The 22,815-nt window shown below is 44.6% G+C and overlaps 1 protein-coding gene across 1 annotated transcript in view; it reads left to right on the top strand.

Annotated features, from left to right (window-relative positions):
- ofcc1 (orofacial cleft 1 candidate 1) overlaps positions 1 to 22,815 on the top strand; it is a 333,910-nt gene that overhangs the window by 45,234 nt on the left and 265,861 nt on the right. The window contains exons 5-6 of the mRNA XM_041190069.1: positions 15,041 to 15,142; positions 20,392 to 20,481. Coding sequence (XP_041046003.1) covers positions 15,041 to 15,142; positions 20,392 to 20,481 — 192 coding nt within the window. The remainder of the gene's footprint in view (positions 1 to 15,040; positions 15,143 to 20,391; positions 20,482 to 22,815) is intronic.

Here is a 22,815-nt window from a genome sequence, read left to right on the forward strand (position 1 = left end):
AGTGTAGGGCACTCTCTTCAGTTCACCATGTTTAGAATCTGGAATCACCATTCTTTTAAAAGCAAGATGCATGAAATCCTTGTCCTGAGGCTCTTCATCTGAAGAGCACTGTGCCCTGACCAATGACGACACCAGCATTATCACTGTCAACTTGTATTTGTGTAGCACACGATGTTAAGCAGAGGCATTAAAAAAACGCTTGTGTTTATGAGTACCTTTTATGACCACAGGACGTCTCAAAGCACTTACAGCCAGTGAAGTACTTTTTGAAGTGTAGTCACTTTTGCAACATAAGAAACATAGCAACCAGCAAACTGCCACAAACAGCAGCGTGATAACAGCCAGCTAATTTGGTCTTGTGATGACTGAGGAATAAATATTGGCCAGGCAAGAGGGATAACTCCCTTACTCTTCTTCAAAGTGGTGCCACAAGATCTTGTATATCCACCTAGAAGGGCAGACAGGGCATCAGTTTAATGTCTCACCCCAAGAGACAGCACCTAGAGCAGCAAAGCGCTCCACTAGAGTGTCAGCCTCAATTTTTATGCTCAATTGGGACTGGGACTTGAACCCAGAACCTCATGGCTCAGGGATAATTGTGTGTCCCAGCCAGAAGACAGGAAGGAAAATACATATAACTACATCAACCTGGCTACTCTATTAAACTATTATTTTATGTTTTTTTTAAATGGACAAAGGCTTTTCCCTGACTAGCCATGACTCATACCAGAGGAATTTCTAACCTGCAGAAATCAGCAGGGACCCTATTACCTTTAAAGAGGTGCTAATGCCTCTGTGACTGCAAATTCCAAAGAAATGCATCAACACCCTTTACATTTCTAAGGAAGAGTTCCAGCCATCAGCAAGGACAAAAGGGACCCAGACTCCTTTGTTAACACCTCAAGATTTCAGACCTGGGAATATACATCCTTTGTCCAACACCCAGGAGAAGAAGTGGGAGGCATGTCACATGACCTTCCCCAAGCTGCTAGAAGCTGTAATATTGCCGTGTGGAACTGAACTTAGGCAGTCTACCATTTTACCATCTAGCAGCAAAATAAGATCTGTCCAGATAAATTGCCTGACTCTCATCTACACCGTGTCCTACTGGAATATTGGAACTCCTGTATCTGTGCCTCTCAGGCTCATTCATCTCTATGCGGCTTCTTCCATCATGGAAGATGGAAATCCTTGCTTCTGGAAAGTTGGATCACCCTGCAACAGTCTCAGCCTGCTAATCTCTGAAGGTGTATGCCATTGGACTTTTGATGCTGGACCCTGGACTCACGTGAAACCATAACTCTTATTTTTATCGTGGTCTTGCCCTGTACCCCTTTCTTTCCCTCATCCCTCTTTTATTGTGTGAATGCAAAAAGGGGCGGATGTTGCAAAACCCCTTTCCCGCCTTTTGTGTGTGCGTAAAATAAACCAACCCTCTTATTTTATCTTACCTCGAGTTTGCTGTGGACTTAAATCAAGAACGCCTTTCTGTTTACGGACGGGTTGTCCGAGAGGAGAAATCAGGGCTGTTCTAAATTAAACCCCTTCCTATCTGTAACAAGTGCTACCGACTGAGTTACAGCTGCCACATAGAGGAGCTGAACGTGTGCTGTTCTAAAGAAGGAGTTATTAGGGAGGCTAAATAAGAGCTTGATCAATGAGTTGAGTTTTAAGGAGAGTCTTAAAAGAGATGAAGCAAAGTGAGTTCCAGACTATGGGTCATGTTTCAATCCTCACTGAACCACAGAGTTGTTATGGTGCAGAAGAGGAGGCTATTCGGCCCACTGTGTCTGCACCAGCTCTCTGAATCAGCAACTCACCTAGAACCATTCCCCCCACCTTCTCTTCATGACCCTGCACATGATTCCTTTTCAGATAACAGTCTAATTCCCTTTTGAATGTTTCAATTAAACCAGCCTCTGCCACACTCTCAGGCAGTGCATTCTAAACCCTAACCACTAGCTGCATAAAAAAGTTTTTCCTCATATCATTTTTGCTTCTTTCACTAACTATTTTAAATCTGTGCCCTTTCATTTCTGAAAAACATCTATTCATCATGACTCTTTGTTTCCTGTTGCTCAGCTAGTTCCATGTTACTACTGTCCCTTTTATTCCATGAACTATAATTTTGTTCACAAGTCCATTGTACCAGATGCCTTTTGGAAGTCCATATACACCGCATCAACAGTGTTGCCCTCTCTGTTACCTCTTCAAAAAACTCCAGCAAATCAGTTGAACATGATTTTCCCTTAAGAAATCCACACTGGCTTCCCTTAATCAACCTGCATTTGTTCACGTGACTATTAATTTTGTCCCGAGTTATTGTTTCTAGACATTTACCCACCACCGAAGTTAAGCTGACTGGCTGTAGTTGTTGGTTTATCCTTACAACCATATTTGTACAAGGAAGTAACATTTGCAATTCTCCAGCCCTCCAGGACATCCCTGAGTCTAAGGGAGACTTAAAAATGATGGTCAATGCCTCTGCAATTTCCACTCTAACTTCCCTCAGTATCGTAGGGTGCATTTCATCTGGTCCCGGTGTCTTATTAACTTTAAGTACAAATAACCTATCCAATAACTACTCCTTTTCAATTTGAACCACTTCTGGTGTCTGAATTGACTTTTTTTTTTACCATGGCCTGGGTAACATCTCCTTCCTTGGTAACGACAGGTAAAAAGTTTTGATTTAATACCTCAGCTATGCCCTCTGCCTCGATGTGTAAATCTCCTTTTTGGTCCCTAGTCAGCCCTGCTCCTTGTTTTACCAACTTTTTACCATTTATATGCCTCTGGAAGACTTTGGGATACCCTTTTATGTTAGTTGCCAGTCTCTTTTCATTGGAGAGACCAAACGTAAACTGGGCAACCGCTTTGCAGAACACTTGCAGTCTGTCCGCAAGAATGACCCAAACCTCCCTGTCGCTTGCCATTTTAACACTCCACCCTGCTCTCTTGCCCACATGTCTGTCCTTGGCTTGCTGCATTGTTCCAGTGAAGCCCAACGCAAACTGGAGGAACAACACCTCATCTTCCGACTAGGCACTTTACAGCCTTCCGGACTGAATATTGAATTCAACAACTTTAGGTCGTGAGCTCCCTCCCCCATCCCCACCCCCTTTCTGTTTCCCCCTTCCTTTTTTTTCCCAATAAATTATATAGATTTTTCTTTTCCCACCTATTTCCATTATTTTTAAATATCTTAAAATCTTTTATGCTCGCCCCACCCCCACTAGAGCTGTACCTTGAGTGCCCTACCATCCATTCTTAATTAGCACATTTGTTTAGATAATATCACCAACTTTAACACCTATGTGTTCTATTGTTGTTGACATCTTTTGATGATCTGCTTCTATCACTGCTTGTTTGTCCCTACAACCACACCCCCCCTCCACTTCTCTCTCTCTCGCTCTCTCTCCGCACCCCCCCCCCCCCCACCCCCCCCCCCCACACCTTAAATCAGCTTATATTTCAACTCTTTCTTGGACTCGAACTCAAGTTCTGTTGAAGGGTCATGAGGACTCGAAACGTCAACTCTTTTCTTCTCCGCCGATGCTGCCAGACCTGCTGAGTTTTTCCAGGTAATTCTGTTTTTGTTTTGGATTTCCAGCATCCGCAGTTTTTTTGTTTTTAGTCTCTTTTCATTCTCTGTCTTTGCCTCTCTTATTTGCTTCTTCACCTCCCCTCTGAACTGTCTATATTCAGCTTGGTTTTCAGTTGTATTTTCTACCTGATGCCTGTTATTAGCACACTTTTCTTTTCTTTATCTTAATTTCTATCTCCTTCGTCATCCCGGTAGCTCTGGAGTTTGCCTTATCTTTCCCTTTTGAGGGAATATACCTTGATTGTGCTGGAACTATCTCTTCTTTGAAGGTAGTCCATTGTTCTGCTACTGTTTTTCCTGCCAACCTGTGACTCTAATTAATTTGGCCCAGATCCTTTCTTACCCCATTAAAGTTGGCTTTCCCCCAGTTAACTTTTCTTACTCTGGACTGTTCTTTGTCCTTTTTCATAGTCAGACTAAACCTTATGGTACAATGATCACTGTCTCCTAACTGTTCACCTACTGACACCTTGGCCCAGCTTATTCCCAAGAATCAGGTCTGGAAGTGCCTCCTTGCTCGTTGAACTAGAAATGTAGAAAATATTCCTGAACACAGCCTAGGAACTCTTGACCCTCTCTGTCCTTTACACTAATACTACCCCAGTCTACATTCAGATGATTAAAGTCCACCATTATAACTACCCTATAATTTTGTGCCCCTCTGTAATTTCCTTTCAGATTTGTACCTCTACATCCTTCCCTCTAGTTGACGTCCTATAGACTCCCTCCTTTTTTGTTCCTTAGCTCTAGCCAAATAGATTCTGTCCTTGAACCCTCTGGAACATCCTCTTTCTCCAGCACTGCAACGCTCTCCTTAACTAATGTCGCCACCCCTCCTCCTTTTCTTTCTTTCCTGTCTTTTCTGAACACTTTGTGCCTAGGGATATTTAACACCCAGTCTTGCCCTTCTTTGAGTCAGGTCTCTGTTATAGGCACAGTATCATATTTCCACATGGCAATCTGTGCTTACTCACCAACCTTATTAACCACACTACTCGCATTCACATACAGGCACAGCAACTCAGATTTAGATTCTAACACTTTCTCCTTTATTCTGACCCTGCCTATTAACTTACTATTCCCAACTCTAGTGCTATCTACCTCTCCCAGTATCCTGTGCACCTTGGTATTCCTCTCTGATATTACATTCTCACACCTGTGAACATAGAATACAAGAATTAAGGGCACGAGTAGGCCATTAGGCCCCTCAAGCCTGCTCCATCATTCAGTAAGGTCATGGCTGACCTGATTGTGGCCTCAACTCCACATCCTAGGCAGGACTTATAGTTCGGTGGGTGGGCCAAGAATGACGTCGGCCGAGTGTGCAGACGTCAACGCGCAGTCATGTGATAGTTCAGTTGGTGGGCACGCGCCAGAGCCGACAGCGTGTCCACCGGCAGTTAATAGGCCGATTAAGGCCATCAAGTAATCAACTGTGCCGAATTTTTCACTGTCCGTTCAATCTATCTGTTGATGGGCAGGCGAAAAGGCCTTTTCGTTTTTTTGGAAACCTCATCCACAGGCAAGATGAGCCTTCCAAAATCAAATGCAAATGAAAGAAAAGCTTTAATTTTTAATTAAAAACATGTCCCTGCTCATGTGACAGAGTCACACGAGGGAACGTGGCTTCATTAATTTTTTTTGTGCTGTTTAATAATTTTTTCAGTATGTTCTTCATCTCCCTGAGGCAGCTCCTTGCCTCAGGGAGATTATTCAGCGCTCTCTCGCGCGCACGCGTGCAGTGCGTGCTAGGCCCACTTGCCATCCTCCTCCCACACACAAAGGCAGCGCTCAGCACTGCCGTTCGTGTATCATGCTGGGCGGGGCCTTAATTGGCGCGCCTGCCTAAACTTGCAGAGCGCTGCCAATCGCGGGCGGTGGTCAGCTTCCCGAATGCCCCCACCCGCTGCCGCTGATGCCGCACGCCAAGGGCAAAATTCTGCCCTCTACCTGCCCCCATTGACCTTTGATCCCTTGTTAGTCAAGAATCTAACTAACTCTGCCGTTAAAATATCTAATGACCCTGCCTCCGCTGCCATCTGGGGAAGAGAGCCCCAAAGATTCACAACCCCCCTCAAGAGAAATAGAATTTCTCCTCATCATCTTAAATGGGCGGCCCCTTATTTTTAAACGGTGCCCCCTAGTCCTAGTCTCTCCTATGTCCTTTCAGCATCCACCCCGTCGAGTCCCCTCAGCGTCTATATGGGAAGAGTTTTCGGGTCGGTGAGTGGGGTGTAGGCCCCGACACCAGCGCGCGTCATTTAGATTGTCAGAGCTGTCAAAGGCCTATCGAGGCCATTCAGAAAGTAATTAACATTGTTAAGAATGTTGCCCGTCCAACCTTAAGATTGGCGGGCGAGCGAATAGCCCAGGTGGCCTTCCCATTTTTCATGAAACCCTGTCCACGGGCGGGATGAGGTTTCATGAAGGGTTCATTAATTAAATAAAAAATTTTGGAAGAATTAATGGACATGTCCCAGCTCTTGTGACGGTTTCACATCAGGGGGCCATGTCCTTAAATTTTCTTTTTTACCTTCCTTCAACGTTTCATAAGTGAAAGCAATCTCCCTGAGGCACCTCTGCAGTAATCCCCCTCAGCCCCCGACTCAGGGAATTCCCCCCCCCCACCCCCGCCCCCACAGGGAGCGCTCAGCGCTTCCAGGCGCATGTCACACTGGGCGGGTCTTAACTGACCTGCTCACGTAAAATGGCGGCGCGCTCCCCTCCCCCGACCACGGGCGCTGATCAGGTTCACGCCCCCCCCACCCCCCACCCTCCACTCGTGCCTGCACAATCCCCCCCCGACGGAGGGACATTTCTGCCCTATGTTTCCTGCCAAGTTACTTTAAACCCTCCCCAATAGCACCTGCAAAATTCTGTTCTTCTCATTCATCCTCTGTGTTTCTTCCATTATGATCCCCTGTGGTTAAGGTGGGGTAAGTGTCTCCTTTTTTAAATTCAGCCTTAAGCTGTGGATTTTGTGGGAAAGGCAGGCATTGATTTCCCATCTCAAGGGGGTGGGAGGGGGCTGGACAGAGTCGATAGGGAGAAGCTGTTTCCGCTCGTAAAAGGATCAAGACCGAGAGGTCACAGATTTAAAGTGATTTGCAAAAGAAGCAACTGTGAGGTGAGAAAGAAACTTTTTCACACAGCGAGTGGTTCAGGTCTGGAATGCACTGCCTGGAAGTGTGGTGGAGGCAGTTTCAATCGAGGCATTCAAGAGGGATCAGATGATTATTTGAATAGAAACAGTGTGCAAGGGTATGGGGAAAAGGCAAGGAAATGGCACTAGGTCATAAAGCCCATTTGGAGAGCCGTGCAAACACAATGGGCCAAATAGCCTCCTTCTGTGCCGTTAAGATTCTGTGGTTCTGTGTGGGACTGGAATCATATGTAGGCCAGAACAGATAAGGACACTAGATTCGCTTCCCTAAGGAATATTAGTGAACCAATTTTTTTTAAACAACATTTTGACAGCTCCAGGGTCACTTCTAACTGATAGTGTACAAGCTCTTTATTTCCAGGTCTTTAAGAACTGGATTTAAACTCATATCCTTTGGGTTACTCTATCTAGGCCTGTGGATCACCAGTCCATACCACATAACCACTACCTGGAACAGTCTCAGCATGGCTTGGTGGAATGAAGGGATTGCGACTGGGCCAACAGGCCAGAAGGATGGTGCCCAGGTTTTTGGATACACTGCTGGAGACCTCAGTGAAGGAGGTTGAAAGGAGGAGAGAGACCATGTTTCCACAATGGAGCAGGAGACCCAGAGTGCCAAGAGAATGGGAGCACATATGCAGGGTGGTCAACTCCTGAAGCCTTGCTCTGAGGGCCTGCCGGCAGCTCTGGAACAAGTTCAATGGCCTCACGTGGGTGATCAAGGTCGGTGAACGCATCTCCCAATGACATCGCCCACCCTCTGTCCCACCAACCTTTCACGCTGGTCAACGCACCCCCTCACAGATTTACCAATGCTGCCAGCCTCACACCCAACCTCTCGCAGCCTCCACATAACCTCCAGCCGTTCAGGCCTGTGGGCCGGTGCTTCATAGGAAATGAGTGAGTGGCGGAGAGTGTTCGGGACTGCTGTGAGGGTTGGATGCTGAGGGACCGAGTTCGCTCCTTCCTTGAGCATATTTTGAAGAGGAAAACAATGAGAGATTACAATTGCTAAGAACTAAGACCTAGAGTCATTTTTTTTTTTGAAATGAGAAGAGGATTTGTTGATGTGTAATAGGAGGCATAGTCGAATGAAATGGAGAGCAGCAAATTGCCACCACAAGCCTGCAGCAGTCACCTGCCCTCCTATTATACCCTCTCCAATTCCTTTTGTTGCCTCCCTCGCACAGGGCTCCAGTGTTCGCTCTTCGAAAGCAGTAGATGTTGGGGACCCTCCACCTGACATCTAAGTCTCCCCAGGCTGTTGTAAGGTTATCTTCCTCCAGACAATGAAAGGTGAGAGAACCAAATTAGCTTTACTGACTATGATGTGGAATCATCAAGCACCACAGGAAGGGGATATTCGACTCATCGAGTCTGCACCATTTCCTTTGAAGAGCAATCCAGTTAGTCCCACTTCCCCACTCTTTCCCCAGAGGGGAATAGATAGAGTGGACAGGATAAAATTGTTTCCCTCGATGGAGAATTCTAGAACCAGGGGACATAGATTCAAGATAAGTGGCAGAAGGTGTAGGGGGGACATAAGAAAGAACTTTTTTACGTGGTGGATAGTGGGTGTCTGGAATTCGCTGCCCAAGTTGGTGGTAGAGGCAGAAACTGTAAACTCTTTGATAAAGTACCTGGATCTGCACCTTAAGTGCTGTAAGCTGCAGGGCTATGGGCCGGGTGCAGGAAGGTGGGATTAGAAAGGGCACCTGGGTGTCCTTGGGCTGGCATGGACAAGATGGGCTGAATGGCCTCCTTCTGTGCTGTAACTTTTCTATGGTTCTATAATTGCAATCCTTTTTCTTTAATATTCACTCAGTTAGATTTTGCAGATGGCTGTGGAACACGCTTCCATGTCCCGAATTTCAAATCCCAACCGCTCGTGTTAAACATTTTTCCTCATGTTGCCTCTGGTTTTTTTGCCAGTCCACCTTAAACCTGTGTCCTCTGGTTATTGAACCTCCTGCCACTGGAAACACTTTCTCTTCATTTACTCTGCCTAAACCTTGCATTATTTTAAACACCTCTATCAAATTCCCTCCAAGGGGAACAACACCTTCTATCTCCTTCCAAAAATGTGGTACCCAGAATTGAACAATTTTAAAAATTCATTTACAGGACGTGGGCGTCGCTGGCTAGGACAGCATTTATTACCCATCCCTAATTGCCCTTGCGAAGGGCAAATATTCTAGCTAGGGCTTAACTAGTGCTTATGATAGGTTTGCTGTAACTCCCTGGTTTTTGATCTCTATGGCCTGGATTTTTCCTATGGTGGGTGGGCCGGGTGGGAGTCGGTGGGTGTGGACGCAGAACCTGCAATCGGCTGCCCGCTGCCATTTTACGCAGGGCGGGCCAATTAAAGCCCCCCCACCCCCCCAGCGTAACGCGTGGCCGGTAGCGCGCTACCAGTGCGGGTTTGGGGGGGGTGGGCGGAGGAGGGAGAGTTGGGACCTGCGCTCTCCCTGAGGCTCGAAGCTGCCTCGCAGAGATCGAATAGCCAATAAAACATTTTAATAAATGATGTAAAATTTGATTTAAACATGTCCCCTCACGTGGCAGTGTCATATGAGTTGGGACGTGTTTGTGAAGGTGGGAAAATTAATTTGTTGGTTTTCTCAAAACTTCAGGGGCAGAAATTTCCCCCCATTGTGGGGGGGGGCGGGGTTGTGCAAGGGTGGGCGTGAACCCGATCGGCGCCCCCAACTGGAGCCGCGCCGCCATTTTTAATGGGTGGGCCAATTAAGGCCCACCCAGTGTGATGTGCACCCAGAAGTGCTGAGCATTTTTCCTGTGCGGGCAGGTGAGGGGGTGGGGGGGGTGGGCGGGTGGGGTGGGGGGCAGGGGGTAGGGAGGGGATGAATTTCTCTGAGTTGGGGCCTGCAATCTATCGCGCATGTAAGCCAAAGCGCAGAAATCTCCCTGAGGCACAGAGCTGCCTCAGGGAGATTAAGTTCGGAATTAAAGTTTTCATTAAAGACAAGAGAAAAATCATTTAGACATGTCCTCTCATGTGACAGCATCACATGAGCTGGGACATGTTTATCAAACATTTAAAAATGTTTTATTTAATTAATAAACCCTTCATGAAACACACGAGATGGGACATGTTAATAAATATCACATAAAATGTATTAAAGTTTTTTAAAGCCGACATGAAAACTCATCCCGCCAGTGGATGAGGTTTCATGTATTATCAGAAGCCCACAGGGGCTCCTGGCCTGCCCGCTAGCCTTAAGGTTGGAAGGGCAGGGCCTTTAATTATCTTAATGAGCCTGTCAATGGCCTCAATTGGCCGTTGACAGGTCGGCGGGCGGACAGCTGATTTCGCTGTCCACCCGCCTTCCTAAAAATTTAAAGGGACCTGGATGACGTCGGGGGTTCCTCCCGACATCATCCCGTGTCATTTTCCCTTCGGCGAGCAGGCCCCGCCCCCAAATCGCCGACGGGAAAATTCAAGCCACTGTCTTTCTTCATTGTTCCCACCAAAATGTATCGAGCTATTCTGCATCGAATTTTACAAGTCCACCAGCCTGCCTATGTCCTCTTGAAATCTATATTTGCCTTCCTCACTGTTTACTGCACTTCCAGCTTTGGTGTCATCTACAAATTTCAAAATTGTGCCCTGTAACTCGAAGTCCAAGAGCAGAATTTTATGTGCCTCCGCCGATGGGTTTGCAGGCGGTGGGGGAGACAAGTAAAATTCTTTAGATGGTCTTTCCACTGGGCTTCTGCCCATCCCAACCTCCCTGCAATTTTACGGTGGGACAGGCGAGGTGAGGCCTAGGCCGGCCGGCCTGCCCTTCTTCTAATTGAGGCCCTTGTGGTCAATTAATGACCACTTAAGGGCCGTTTCCCACCCAGTCTCAATTTTCAGGCAGGTGGGAGGAATTCAGGGGCGGGGGAAGCCCGGATAGTGACCCTGCTCGGGCCTTTAGCGGGAAGGCACATCCATCAATGGCCTCCTTTCAACATTGGTGCCCTTTCCACAAAGCCTGGTCCCTGCTGGTACTGCTCCCTCACCTGGCCTCACCACCACCACCCACGCAACCCACCCCGCACCCCCAACGTCCACTCCACACTCCTGCGCCTCACCTCCCCTCCCTGCCCTGTGATTCCCACACTCACCTGGTCCAGATCTACCAGGACCCAGTCCACTGCAGCTCCTGGTACTGCTGCGACCAGAGAGCTGCTGGCCAATCAGATTGGCTGGCAGCTCCCTGAGGCTGGGACTTCCTCCTAACTGAGGTACAGAAGTCCCATCTCCAGTCAGTTAACACTCATTGGAGGGTTAAATGGCTGCAGGGCAGACAGTATCGACAGGGATGCGTTCTCCACTGAATCTTCGGTTGGCTGGAAGGGAAACTTTGCCATCCTAAAAATCCAGGCCCAAGTCATTAATGTACAGAAAAAACAGAAGGGCTCTAATATTGAACATTGAGGAATCCTGCTGTTTACCTCACTGCAGTTAAAAAAAAAATGGCATTCACCAGACTCTACTTTCTATCCCTCATGCTCTGTCCCTTTTATCTTATGGGTCTTAATTTTGCAAACAAGCCTAACGTGTGGTACCTTATCAAATATCTTTTGAAAGTCTAAATACATGACATCGCCTGCAGTGCCCTCATCCACTCTCTCCATTACCTCATCAAAAAAAATCTTTTAATGAGCTATCGATGGAGACAGTCTTCACACCCCATTTGGCATTCAAGATAAATTCATCAGCTGTTTAATACAATGAGAGACAAGTAGTTATAACTCACCAATGTGCCTAGTGCAGCACATTATGTTGGCTTTTTTAACTTTGCTGAACTGGGTAAGGTCATTCAACTTGTCATGACATTGACTATGGCTTTATGCCAAACATTGAATAGGTGCAGTTTCCTCTGACACCCTGATTCCACTTCTCTGCTGTTGCTCTTCTTTGAATCTGCTTCCTGCCAGGGTTGAAAAGTGTCACCCTTCTGTTCATGACCTCCTGAAGGGCGACTTTTCTATTAACCGTTGTGAAGCAAGGAGGATGAAGTGGCCATCTCTGTGTCCTGCAATAGATCCGTCTGACATTTTCCCAAGACGACCAAACTCCTGGGGTGAAATGTTACGGCAGTGGGATTTTACACTCCCGCCAAAGCCAATGAGGTTTAGGACATCTCGCCACATTTTACAGCCCCATCCCCGCTGAAACGGGACCCTAAAATTCTGCCCTTGGTTTGCAACCTTAAACCTTCCAATGCTATCTGGCCTTTTATGCTGCTGCAGACCTTTAAATCCTGCAGCAACACTCTATTTTCTGTTGCCAACAGATTAGTTCCCAAGGTGAATAGTTTCAACCCTCAATATTCTAATTAGGCCGATCCCACAGCACCCGCACAGTCAAACTCCTGATGGTGACGATACCGTGGAGAGGAGACCCAGGTTGTTAAGTAACATGACCAACTGATAATGTTTTCTTTCACTGGCAGCAGAAAGAATTGATCGGATGGAAAGAGTTTCAGAAAAATGATTTGAAAGACATCCATGCCATGTGCAACAAAATAAGAAAAAATTTGCTCTCATTAATGTATGAAGCCTGAATAGATACTTGGTTTCATAAACAATCCAGGTCGCCGTAGAGTAATCTCTGGAGGCGCACTTTAACTGTTCCAGAATATTTGGTCAGAAACTAATAATAAGAAAATTACTTTTGACTTCAATCAAGAAATTGTTGGAAATATAAATTGTCTTGTGACTTAAATGTTGCCTTAGTTTTGCTTTACAATATTCAACATTTAAAAATTCATAGCAGTTTCTCAGTATTTTGGTACTTATCAAACATCCCAAAAATTACGATTGGGAAGCAGTTCACTCCATCCCTGCGTTGGGTGTTTTCTCTCGCTTGCATTTACCTGTTAGCCCATGAGAACATGGTGAACTACTTGTGTAAATGGGATGAGTTAATAAAAACAGAAAATGCTGGAAAACCTCAGCAGGCCTGGTAGCATCTCTGGAGAGAGAATCAAAGTTAATGTTTTGAGTCCGAATGACTCTTCTTTAGAGCTAAATGGCATTCACTCTATGAGACAAAGGCCTTGAAATTTGCTGTGGGGTAATGTTGTGAAAATGCTTAACAGGAATGCCTGATGTTGCTCTTTTGCAGACAATTAGCACAGTTTATATTAAACAGGCTAATACCTCTGCTGAATTAACAAAGAGAAAATATCAGATATCCAGGTGGGAGAAGGCTCATGCAAAGCATATGCCCATGTTGGGCTGAATGGCCTGTTTCTGTGCTGCAAATTCTATGCAACTCTATGCAAAATGCTCAAATACAATGCAGTTTCAAAGCTGGGAACAGGAAATAGATGATATTTTGGCCAAAGCTAGCATCATAATTTATTTCCACTGAAGATTCAAAATGGTGCTTAAAATGTGTGCCTGAAAAGCCACTCCTGCGTTAATTCAGTAACGTGAGTGCTCAGCATATGGTATAGACATAAGTGGTGTTTTAATTGAATGCAAGTATGCAAGGCTGACGTTGGGAGAGCAGACTGTTTTGTTTTGCTGCAGAGACAGCAAGGTTTGTTTCCTACTGGGAAGAACAGCAGTGCTAGATGTAATAGCTTAGTGGTGTTATTACAGTACATAAGCCTTTGATTAGAACACAGACTGAAGGAGTTCCCAGCTGGATTTACCCGCTTGGCCTCTCAGAAGCACTTGTTACTCGTTGACAGATATAGAAATGAAGTTTTAAAAACATTTGGATTTTCAGTTTGTTTTTCTTTATTGAGCCCTGATAGCAATGTGACTTTTACAACCCTTATTTACTGCTGTTATGTATTTTGTGACTGGTGTCCAGAATGCAGCTGTGCGGGATAACAGATTTGATGCACTTTGCCTTCAAACCCTCTACTGATATGTGAAAATTGGTGGTTGTTTACATCTACCTGCTTTTGTACAATATTCGGAGGTCACTGTGTGGAAATTATACTTACATGCCCCGGTAGACCCAGACACCATTTTTTCTCTCTATTTGTTCAAAGAGCCCTTTGCGAAAACAGTAACTTTGCTGCATAATTTTAAAAGTTCTGCGGTATTTTTGTTCCCCTGTTATCACCAACCAATATGGTGCGGCTTGTCTGACATCCAAATTTGTCTTTGATCTGCCCCTGCATGTCTCTAGGCAACCAGGGGACACCAGCGTGGTGACTCAATGTCGTCATGCTGCTCTCCCTGCTCTGTGACTGCGTGATCAGATTGAGAAGCATTTTGAGATCTGCAGTATGGTAAATGCTGTACTGAGCTCAGACCTCTCCAGCAGTCAGTCAGCATCCCGAGGACACAGTGGCAAATGTAATATTAGAATGATATTTGTATAGAAACCAGGTACAGCCTGTGTCTAGAGCTTTTCAAATGATGTCCCAGGGTGGATGATTTCAATTGTAGTTCCTCCATTATATAAGCTTCAAGCATTCACTTACATTGTATTTCGGCATAATCATAAAGGTCAAGGTATTTTTAACCACAGAAGTAACGGTTGCGCTGCAGATACAAACCAGTCTTTTACGGTTTAAAAGATTAAAATCTATTCTGGACCAAAATTATCTCTGCAGCTGCAGAATAGTTATTTGTAACATTCCGAGTCCCAGGCACATTCATTTGTCAGACTGCACACAGGTTTGGACAGGACTTTTGGATTCAGAGTCTGGGAGAGCTGTCTATCACAAAATGAATGCATGAATCATGATGCTCATTCACTTCAAATGTAAAGTGCTCATATGTAGTAAATGTTACTTCCAACTGAAGTAATACTGATCTCTGATAAGATCAGGGTTAAATAGTCTGGGGAGAGAGGAAGAAGTCACTTGTAAAAGAATGTGTCACAAGAAATAGCATTGAATGACTATGAATCAAGCCAATTAAGGACACTAACGATGATTGAAGTGCAGATGGGACTTATGGAGTAGTATAGATTCTACTGAAATTCATTGATGTTACATACATGGTAAAAATATACAGAAATATTCTAAACCTTTGAACCCGCTCGTCTTTAAGGCCTTTTTTTTTTCAACCCACAAGTTATGATCTGCTTGCAAAGATTGTCTTCTCCGACCTTTCCTGTTTTGCTAAGTGGGACACCGAGTTTGAACGCAGTGTGAGAATCATTAAGTACAGAATCTAAAACTTACAAGGTAGCAAAACTGACATGCTGTACTGGTGTCAGTTTCAGAATTAACATTTTGGTTCATGTGCTTCTAATAATCAGTGACCCTTACTTCATGTGCTTTCCACAGGAAATGAATACAGCAGAAATTACTTTGACCTACAGATGTATGAGGGAATAGACCCAAGGCAGTATAGGATAGAGGTCAGCGCAGAAGATGAGTGTGAATTAAGTATGTAATTTCTTGTCATTATATTCTCTTCAAATCACTTTAATGAGGTGGGAATGACCGTTTGTAGTCTAGCCTACTTTTACGGTTTTAGGATTATAACTTGTTTTCTTATTAAAAGTTAGGACTAAAAGTGCATTTCTAATAAGCTACTTTGGATGTGTGAGATATTGGAACGCATGCTATGTGTTAGCAGTCTGATATTAATATATTTAATGTTAGACTAAACTGGCGATTAGTTTCATTTCTTGTTTTAAATTAAACTGAGGTGTTTGATGTCTTCATATAAAACTCATTGTCCATTTTCTTAAGGCTCTTGTAGGGTATTTTAGCAAACCATGGTATTAAAAATGAATCATATTGGCCCACATTTTAATTCCTGTAACATCAATTAGCCGTAACATACCATTTCATTCTTCTCAGTTGCGAACGTAACCTATAAATCTTCAGAGAAAATTTATGAACACTTGAGGAGATTTTTGACTAATTTATAGGATCTAATAGGATGATTTCTTCAAGGCAAAAGAGAAAAAAAACTGATTCGCTGTTTAATGATGCTGATAACCCTGCTTCTAAATCACACAGAATTCACAATGTTCCCTGGTTGATTTTGAAATCCTGGAACTGAAGCAGAGGTCAATCAAGAGCAGCCGTAGCTATCTGAACAGTGGGGGAGGAAATGGCTTTCCTAAGGAATATTTAGCTTAAGAACATAAGGATTGGCGGAGGAAAAATGAGCAAGGTCCAACTTTCCCTCTAAGCTGCACATGGGGTGCACAGGCCGAGTAGCGATCGGGGATGTGCTGCACATGGGGTGCACAGGCCGTGCTTAAGAACGTAACATGAGAACATAAGAAAGGGGAACAGGAGTAGGCCATTTGACCCATCGAGCCCGCTCCGTCATTCAATAAGAAACCTGGTGGTGGCCCCTTCAAGCTGCTTGCAGGTGTGGCCATGCAGCCGTCTTAAAGGGATGGCTTTAAGAGCAAGAAATGGGCCACATGCTGCGAAGGGAATTTCGAGGGTGCAACGTCACTGTCCATCCAGCTTGCCTTCTGGTGGTCACATGATACAATGATAATGGGGCTATTGACCAATCGTAGTAATTAATCTTGATTATTTAGCCAACAACGGACCCAGATATGAGGCAAGGATAATCCCAGTGTTGGGGAAAGGTTAAGCAACCTTAGGTACAAACTCACCTCTTCCTCCCATGCATGCTGCAACTCGTCACACACACACTTCCTTTACTACAGGACGTTGAAAATGGAGTGCATCAGAGATGTGATACTTAACATCAGAAGGAAGAAATGTCTGAAGGCAGCATTAGATTAATTAAATAACAGTTGTGTGCAACCTCTGTTTTCATCTCTATCTAGGCCGCTTGCCTCCCCATGTCCTCCTTCTGTTAAGCACGATGGCTCTGCTGAGCTCTGCATGGCAGCCAGCTATGACACTTCGGCGTCAAATTTTCTTAGGCTTCACGGCCTACAAGCGCGTTGCCAGGGTGGGCAGTGGTTGCCGAGGGCAAAAGTTGAGGCAGGATGCAGCTAACTGGATCTGTGTCCCATCAGTCATGCTCCAGAACCTTCCACAGACAGAGGATGTGAAAACTTCTTGCATTTGCTCCCTTTGCAGTTAACTTAAAAGAAAGAGGCAGGGCTGGCAGGTTGCGATCACTTTCCAGAATTCCTGCCAGTCCCATCTCTGGTGTCCCTCGTGTATTGTACATCTGCATGAAGCAGGTACAGTACTTTAATGTGGCAGAGTGGGCCAGAGGGTCTATCATGGTGGAAAACATTGGTTTCTTTACAGCAGCCAGCCACAAAGCAGCCCTTTCTGAAACAGGGACCTATTTCTTCTACTTTCTTCCATCCTTGGCCAAACCATTTGGCAGAGGGCTCCAGAAGCTGCCAAATTTCCACTATTTCTGCCTCCACCCACACCTGCTTCTCCCCTCCTCCCAGCTCAGGTGTGTTGCTGCTGCTACTGATGTGGACACTCTTCTCCTTCATTTAAATAGCCTGATCCTGGTAAATTCAATGGGACGAGATGTGTAAATGGAGGAGAAGCCTCGGTTTGCCATCACAGCAGCAAAATGAAGTCAACGTGTTTCTCTATGGATGGTTTGCGCTATGGTACAAATAGGACAAAGCTTTCCTCCCTCAGGAAGGAGTACCTCTCTACTGAATTGTAATTGTTGTAGCAGCTTAGCCATGAAGTGGCATAATGCACTCAGCCGAATGCATGGACTAATAGAACATTCGACTTTGATACACGTCTGCTTTGAACCAAAGGTTTTGAGTTAGTTGAGTTTCTTTGTTTCAGGTCTGTTATAAAAGTGCATCTTTACTTTCCCTGTTTCCAATATTCATACCCCTCTACTCCTGATTGTTCTATCAGAAAGGCATGTGTTATGTGTGAACATATGCATTTGCTCCTGGTAGAAGATTTAACCATAGGGAACTCAGGAGAAACACCTTTACCCAGAGAGTGGTGAGAATATGAAACTCGCTACCACAGGGAGCTGTAGAGATGATTAGAATAGATGCATTTAAGGAGAGGCTACATCTGAGGGAGAAAGGAATGGAAGGTCATACTGATAGGGTTAAATGAAAGGGATAGGAGGTGGCTTGTGAAGAGGATAAACACTGACGTTCACCAGATGGACAGAATGGCCTATTTCTGTGCTGTACATTCCATGCTGCTGACAAATCATAAGTCCCGAAGGACTCCTAGACAGCAGTTGGTGTTAAACTCCTGGTAGCCAGTTGGGGAAGGAAGGGACCACTCTTTACTTGGAATAGATTTATTCACAGAGTGAAACATTACAGGTATATATCTCCTGATCCCACTCAACTCCTTTGTCAGTGAGTGTCTCTTTATATATGCTCCAGTAGCTAATCAGTCCCCTCCATCTATATGTGCTTAACTTCAGTTGATACAATTAACAGTTGGGAATGAAAATTGTGGCCAGTTAACCCTCCCCCCACTCCATTCCTCACCTACACACATTGAGAATATTTGTAGAATGCTACACCTGATCCAGTTGAGGTAGGTTAAGTAATGCAGTGTAGGCCAGGGACTGAAATTAGGATTGCTATGTTTTGATCAATAGCACCAAGTAACTTTTGTGTGAAGCAAGACATCCATCCTGGAACATGTAAACTGAGGGACTGTATGAAAGTTATCCGATTTACTTTCCTCTGTAAATCGAGACTGGCTTTTGACTGAATGCAAAGAAATGAAGCTAAACAGGAAAGATCATGGATGAGTATTTACATTTTGTATATTTTTGGCTACAAATCTTTTCTACATGCGGGGATTGTTTTCAATTTTTGGTGTCAGAATCAAACCTCCCAGGGTCAGCTGTAGAACAACAAGGTGCATAATAAATCTCCTTCTCCTGCACTTCAAAAGCATGCCCTATCCCCACAACCTCCATATAGCATCCTATGTCACACCAGTGTGGGTCCATGATGCTATTGTAGCCTTGCAGGGGAAGGAGAATAGATGTGAAAGTTACCATTGTCCCCTCCTTCACTAGAGAGAGGCAACTGGTGGTGAGTTTAACCTGAGGGTCACTACACTTCAGGTGAGGGGCAAGGTTGAGAAGGCAGGGCCCTTATGGGCAACCTCAGGTGGCCCAATATTGAACCCATGCTGTGGTTATCACTTTTCCATCACAAACTGGCTGTCCAGCCAACTGAGCTAACCAACCCCCAAAGCACAAGCCCCTAATTCCTCACCCTGTTCTGTTCGGATATGTTTCAACAAAGCAAATTACAGACTTACATGAACCGGACATTGGTTCTAGTAAATACGGTCAGTTCAAGGAGTTATGCTGAGTATTATTAAACCAAGTATGGCCGGGATATTTTGAAATTAGGATCTTCATTGGAAGCTGTAGTCTACCTATATCGAGACAGCAAAATAACTGGGCTTTGTCCTGGAGACTATTTAAACATGTAGTACATTTGAATAATTGTGGTTAAATAGTTTTAATTAGGGGGCCTTATCCCTCCTGTATTGTTATGTTGCAGCATCCATGCTTTACTCACATTACTTATAAAACTGGAAGGAAAATGGTTTCCTCTCTGTGGTCTTCTCCACCAAAATGTCAGTTGTCTGTACGTTAGTAACAAACATTGCTGTGGGTTCCTGGCAATGCATTTGCAATGATCATAGTTTGCTGCACCGTTTTTCTGTGCACTGCTACCAGTGGGTTCTGCCAAAAGGACATGTCTTTTATTATTCCATCTCTTTTGTGATAGCATAATTTATTGCACATTTTCCAGAGGTATTAGATTTCATTAGTATACTTCCTCTGTCCATTATTAAGTACAAAAATGCCCCGAGGCTAAATTCCCAGCCTGTCATGTCTATTAAATATTGTGCACCCACAAGTAAAAATGGTTGTGCATTACGTGAGCAACAACAGGTTTGAAATACAAGTGTATAATTACATCATCCTGCATTGAAAATGATGATACATGGTAGCTTCTCATTTTAATTAAAGAACTCAAACCGCGACCCATGTACAATGACAGCCTAATTACGTGGGGTTCAATTCTATAATTTTTTGCAATTAATGCGAAACTCTTGTGTGGTTGGATCCTGGATGCACTTTAGCAAATAAGAGACGATACACATTAATTTTACCTTGTCACTTAAAATGCATGTTTGGGGGAACGTGGCTGCTTCTGTGGGGCGAATTTCAGCTGCCCTGATTCAGAGCTTCACGAGCTGGGAAATGAAAGTAAACTTAACCCTGCTTAAATACTACAGTGGTCACACCACTTCTGTTACAGAGACAATTTTAACAGTGTTGCAAATGCTTTTACCCAGGAATGCTTTGGGGAGCATAACTTTGATAACATAATTGCAGGACTTACAACGCCGATTTTATTGAAAGAAATAGCCTCTTTTTAACAACCGGCCCACAAAAACATCTGGGATGAATGACGCATGCAGGGCTTACCTGTGCTCTTGAGAGTTTCGGGCGTAGCGCTGTTATGCGGAAGTGTTTTAAGAAAATGTAGGTATTAAAATGTTGCAACTTCAACCATATGTACATCACAACAGCTTTGAACTCCAGGGCAAAGAATTCCCATTAGTATCGTGCCAACGCTAATAGTGAAGATAAAAATCAGACTATGTTTGACATAGATGAAAGCAAATGCGGTGGGTATGCATAGGGCGAGCAGGTTGTTGCAAGGGCCTCTTTGCTCATTTATTTTTTTCTCTTTCAGCTCCTGACAAGAATGATGACATGGATTTGTATCTAAAACTACTGAAGCTTCTAGAAGATGAGGAAGGAAACCTGGAGGACAGTATAGGAGGTAAACTATCAGCTTGGCAGCCCGACAGCAAGTTCCTGAAGTTACCATCTGTTAAAAAAGCTACACCATGCAGACATTTTGAAGTCAGCTTTTAATGCTCCGTGTGGGGATTTTCTTTCCTCCCATGTTTAAGGATCAGGCTCTTGTGCATTGAGTCCTTGTGTGTGGCCCAGAGCAACATGCCAAAAGCACACGTGATGCAAATAATACATAACCACAGACATAAAGAGGGTGATCAGAATAACAGCAACCTATATTTATTTAGTGCCTTTAACGCAGGTCGGAATTTTCCGGAATCAGCATGGGTAGGACCGGAAGATTTGGAGAGCGGCCAAAAGCCCGTTGACTTTGGGCGGGAATTTCCGGCTCGGCCTGCTGGCAGGACCGGAAAATCCCGCCCATAATGAAACGTCCCCGAAGCACTCCGCAGGAGCGTTATCGAGCAAAGTATGAACGCAGGAGATATTTGGATGGATGACCAAAAACTTGGTCAAAGAGGTCGGTTTTTAAAGAGCGTCTTAAAAAGTAAAGTGAGATAGAGGAGCGAGAGGTGTAAGGAAGAGACTTAGGCCTAGGCAGCTACCAGCAGTGGTGTGATTAAAATCGGGGATGTCCATGAGGACATAATTAGATGAATGTGGATATCTTGGAGGGTTGTGGGGCTGGAAGAGATTACAGAGATAGGATGCGGGTGAGGTCATGGAGGGATTTGTAAACAAGGATGAGAATTTTAAAATCAAGGTGTTGCTTGACCGGGGGGTCAATGTGGGATACAGCGAGCACAGGGGTGATCAGTACAAGGGACTTGGCGCGAGCTTAGAAAAGGGCAACAGGGCTTGGGATGACCCCAAGTTTACAGAGGGTAGAATGTGGGAGGCCAACCAGGATCATGTTGAAATAGTCAAGTCTAGAGGTAGCAAAGGTGTGAATGAATGTTTCAGCAGCCGAATAGCTGAGACAGGGTGAAGTCGGGCAATTTTTTAAAAATTCATTCATGGAATGTGCCAGCATTTATTGTCCATCCCTAGTTGCCCTTGAGAAGGTAGGGGTGAGCTGCCTTCTTGAACCACTGTAGTCCATGATGTGTAGGTACACCCACGGTGCTGTCAGGGAGGGAGTTCCAGGATTTTCACCCAGCGACAGTGAAGGAACGGAACTGGAACAGAGGTGAAAATAGGCAGTGATAGTAATGGTGTGAATATGTGGTCTGAAGCTCATTTCAGGGCCAAATAGCAGACTGGCTTACCTCAGAGTGTTGTCAGGGAGAGGGATGGAGTCAGTGGGTATGGAATGGAGTTTGAAACTAGGACTGAAAACAAGCAGTCCAATTAAACAACAGCCAGTGGAGAAGTGGAGAGAGATGATGGCAAGGTCAAGCTGGGCACCATCAGCGTATGTGTAAAGACCAACACTGTATCTTTGGATAATGTCACAAAAGGGGGAACATCTGGATGAGAAATAGGAGGGTGTCAAAAATAGATCCTTGACAGGCATTAGAGTTAATGGAAATAAAAGCAGAAAATGCTGGAAAAACTCAGCAGGCCTGAGAACATCTGTGGAGGGCGAAACAGAGTTAACATTTCGAGTCCATATAACTCTTCTTCAGAGCTAAAGAGAAGTAGAAAGTGATGGAATTTATAGTGTTTAAGGGGGTGGGGTGGGGGGGTGGAGCAGGTAAAGCAGGATAGAAGGTCAGCGATTGGTGGGGAGAGATAAGGAGAGATTGACAAAGATGTCATGGACACAAGACAAAGGGAGTGTTAATGGTAATGGTAAGGGCTGAAGAAGGTGCTGATAGTGGCATAAAAGTAACAAAACAGAATGTGTGAATAGCAGAACAAGGGTCAGCACTCTGTGAAAGAACAACATAGAACAAGTGATGGATGGCCCTTTTTGGGGTGGGGGATGGGGCGGTGGTTGAGGAAAAAGGATAGAAAAAGGGATAAAACAATAAATAAAAATAAGTAAATAAAAAATAAGCTTTTTAAAAAAGGGGTTATAAAAGAGGTGAAGATAGAGAAGAGAGTTAATGGTCTGAAGTTGTTGAACTTAATGTTAAGTCCGGAAGGTTGTAAAGTGGCTAATTGGAAGATGAGGTGCTGGTCGTCCAGTTAATGGTGTGGGTGTGGGAAGGGAAGCCGTTGCAAATAATACTCTGGAGTGAAACACTTAAAAAATCCCATAGGATTTTGACCCAGTGACAATGAAAGGAGGTAGAACAGAGGTGGCAATTGGCAATCTTAGTGATGGTGTGAATTTATGGTCAGAAGCTCATTTCAGGGTCAAATAGCAGACTGGCTTAATTTCAGACTGTTACCAGGGAGAAGAATGGAC

This window comes from Carcharodon carcharias, chromosome 6 (assembly GCF_017639515.1).
Source record: "Carcharodon carcharias isolate sCarCar2 chromosome 6, sCarCar2.pri, whole genome shotgun sequence".
NCBI lineage: Eukaryota > Metazoa > Chordata > Chondrichthyes > Lamniformes > Lamnidae > Carcharodon > Carcharodon carcharias.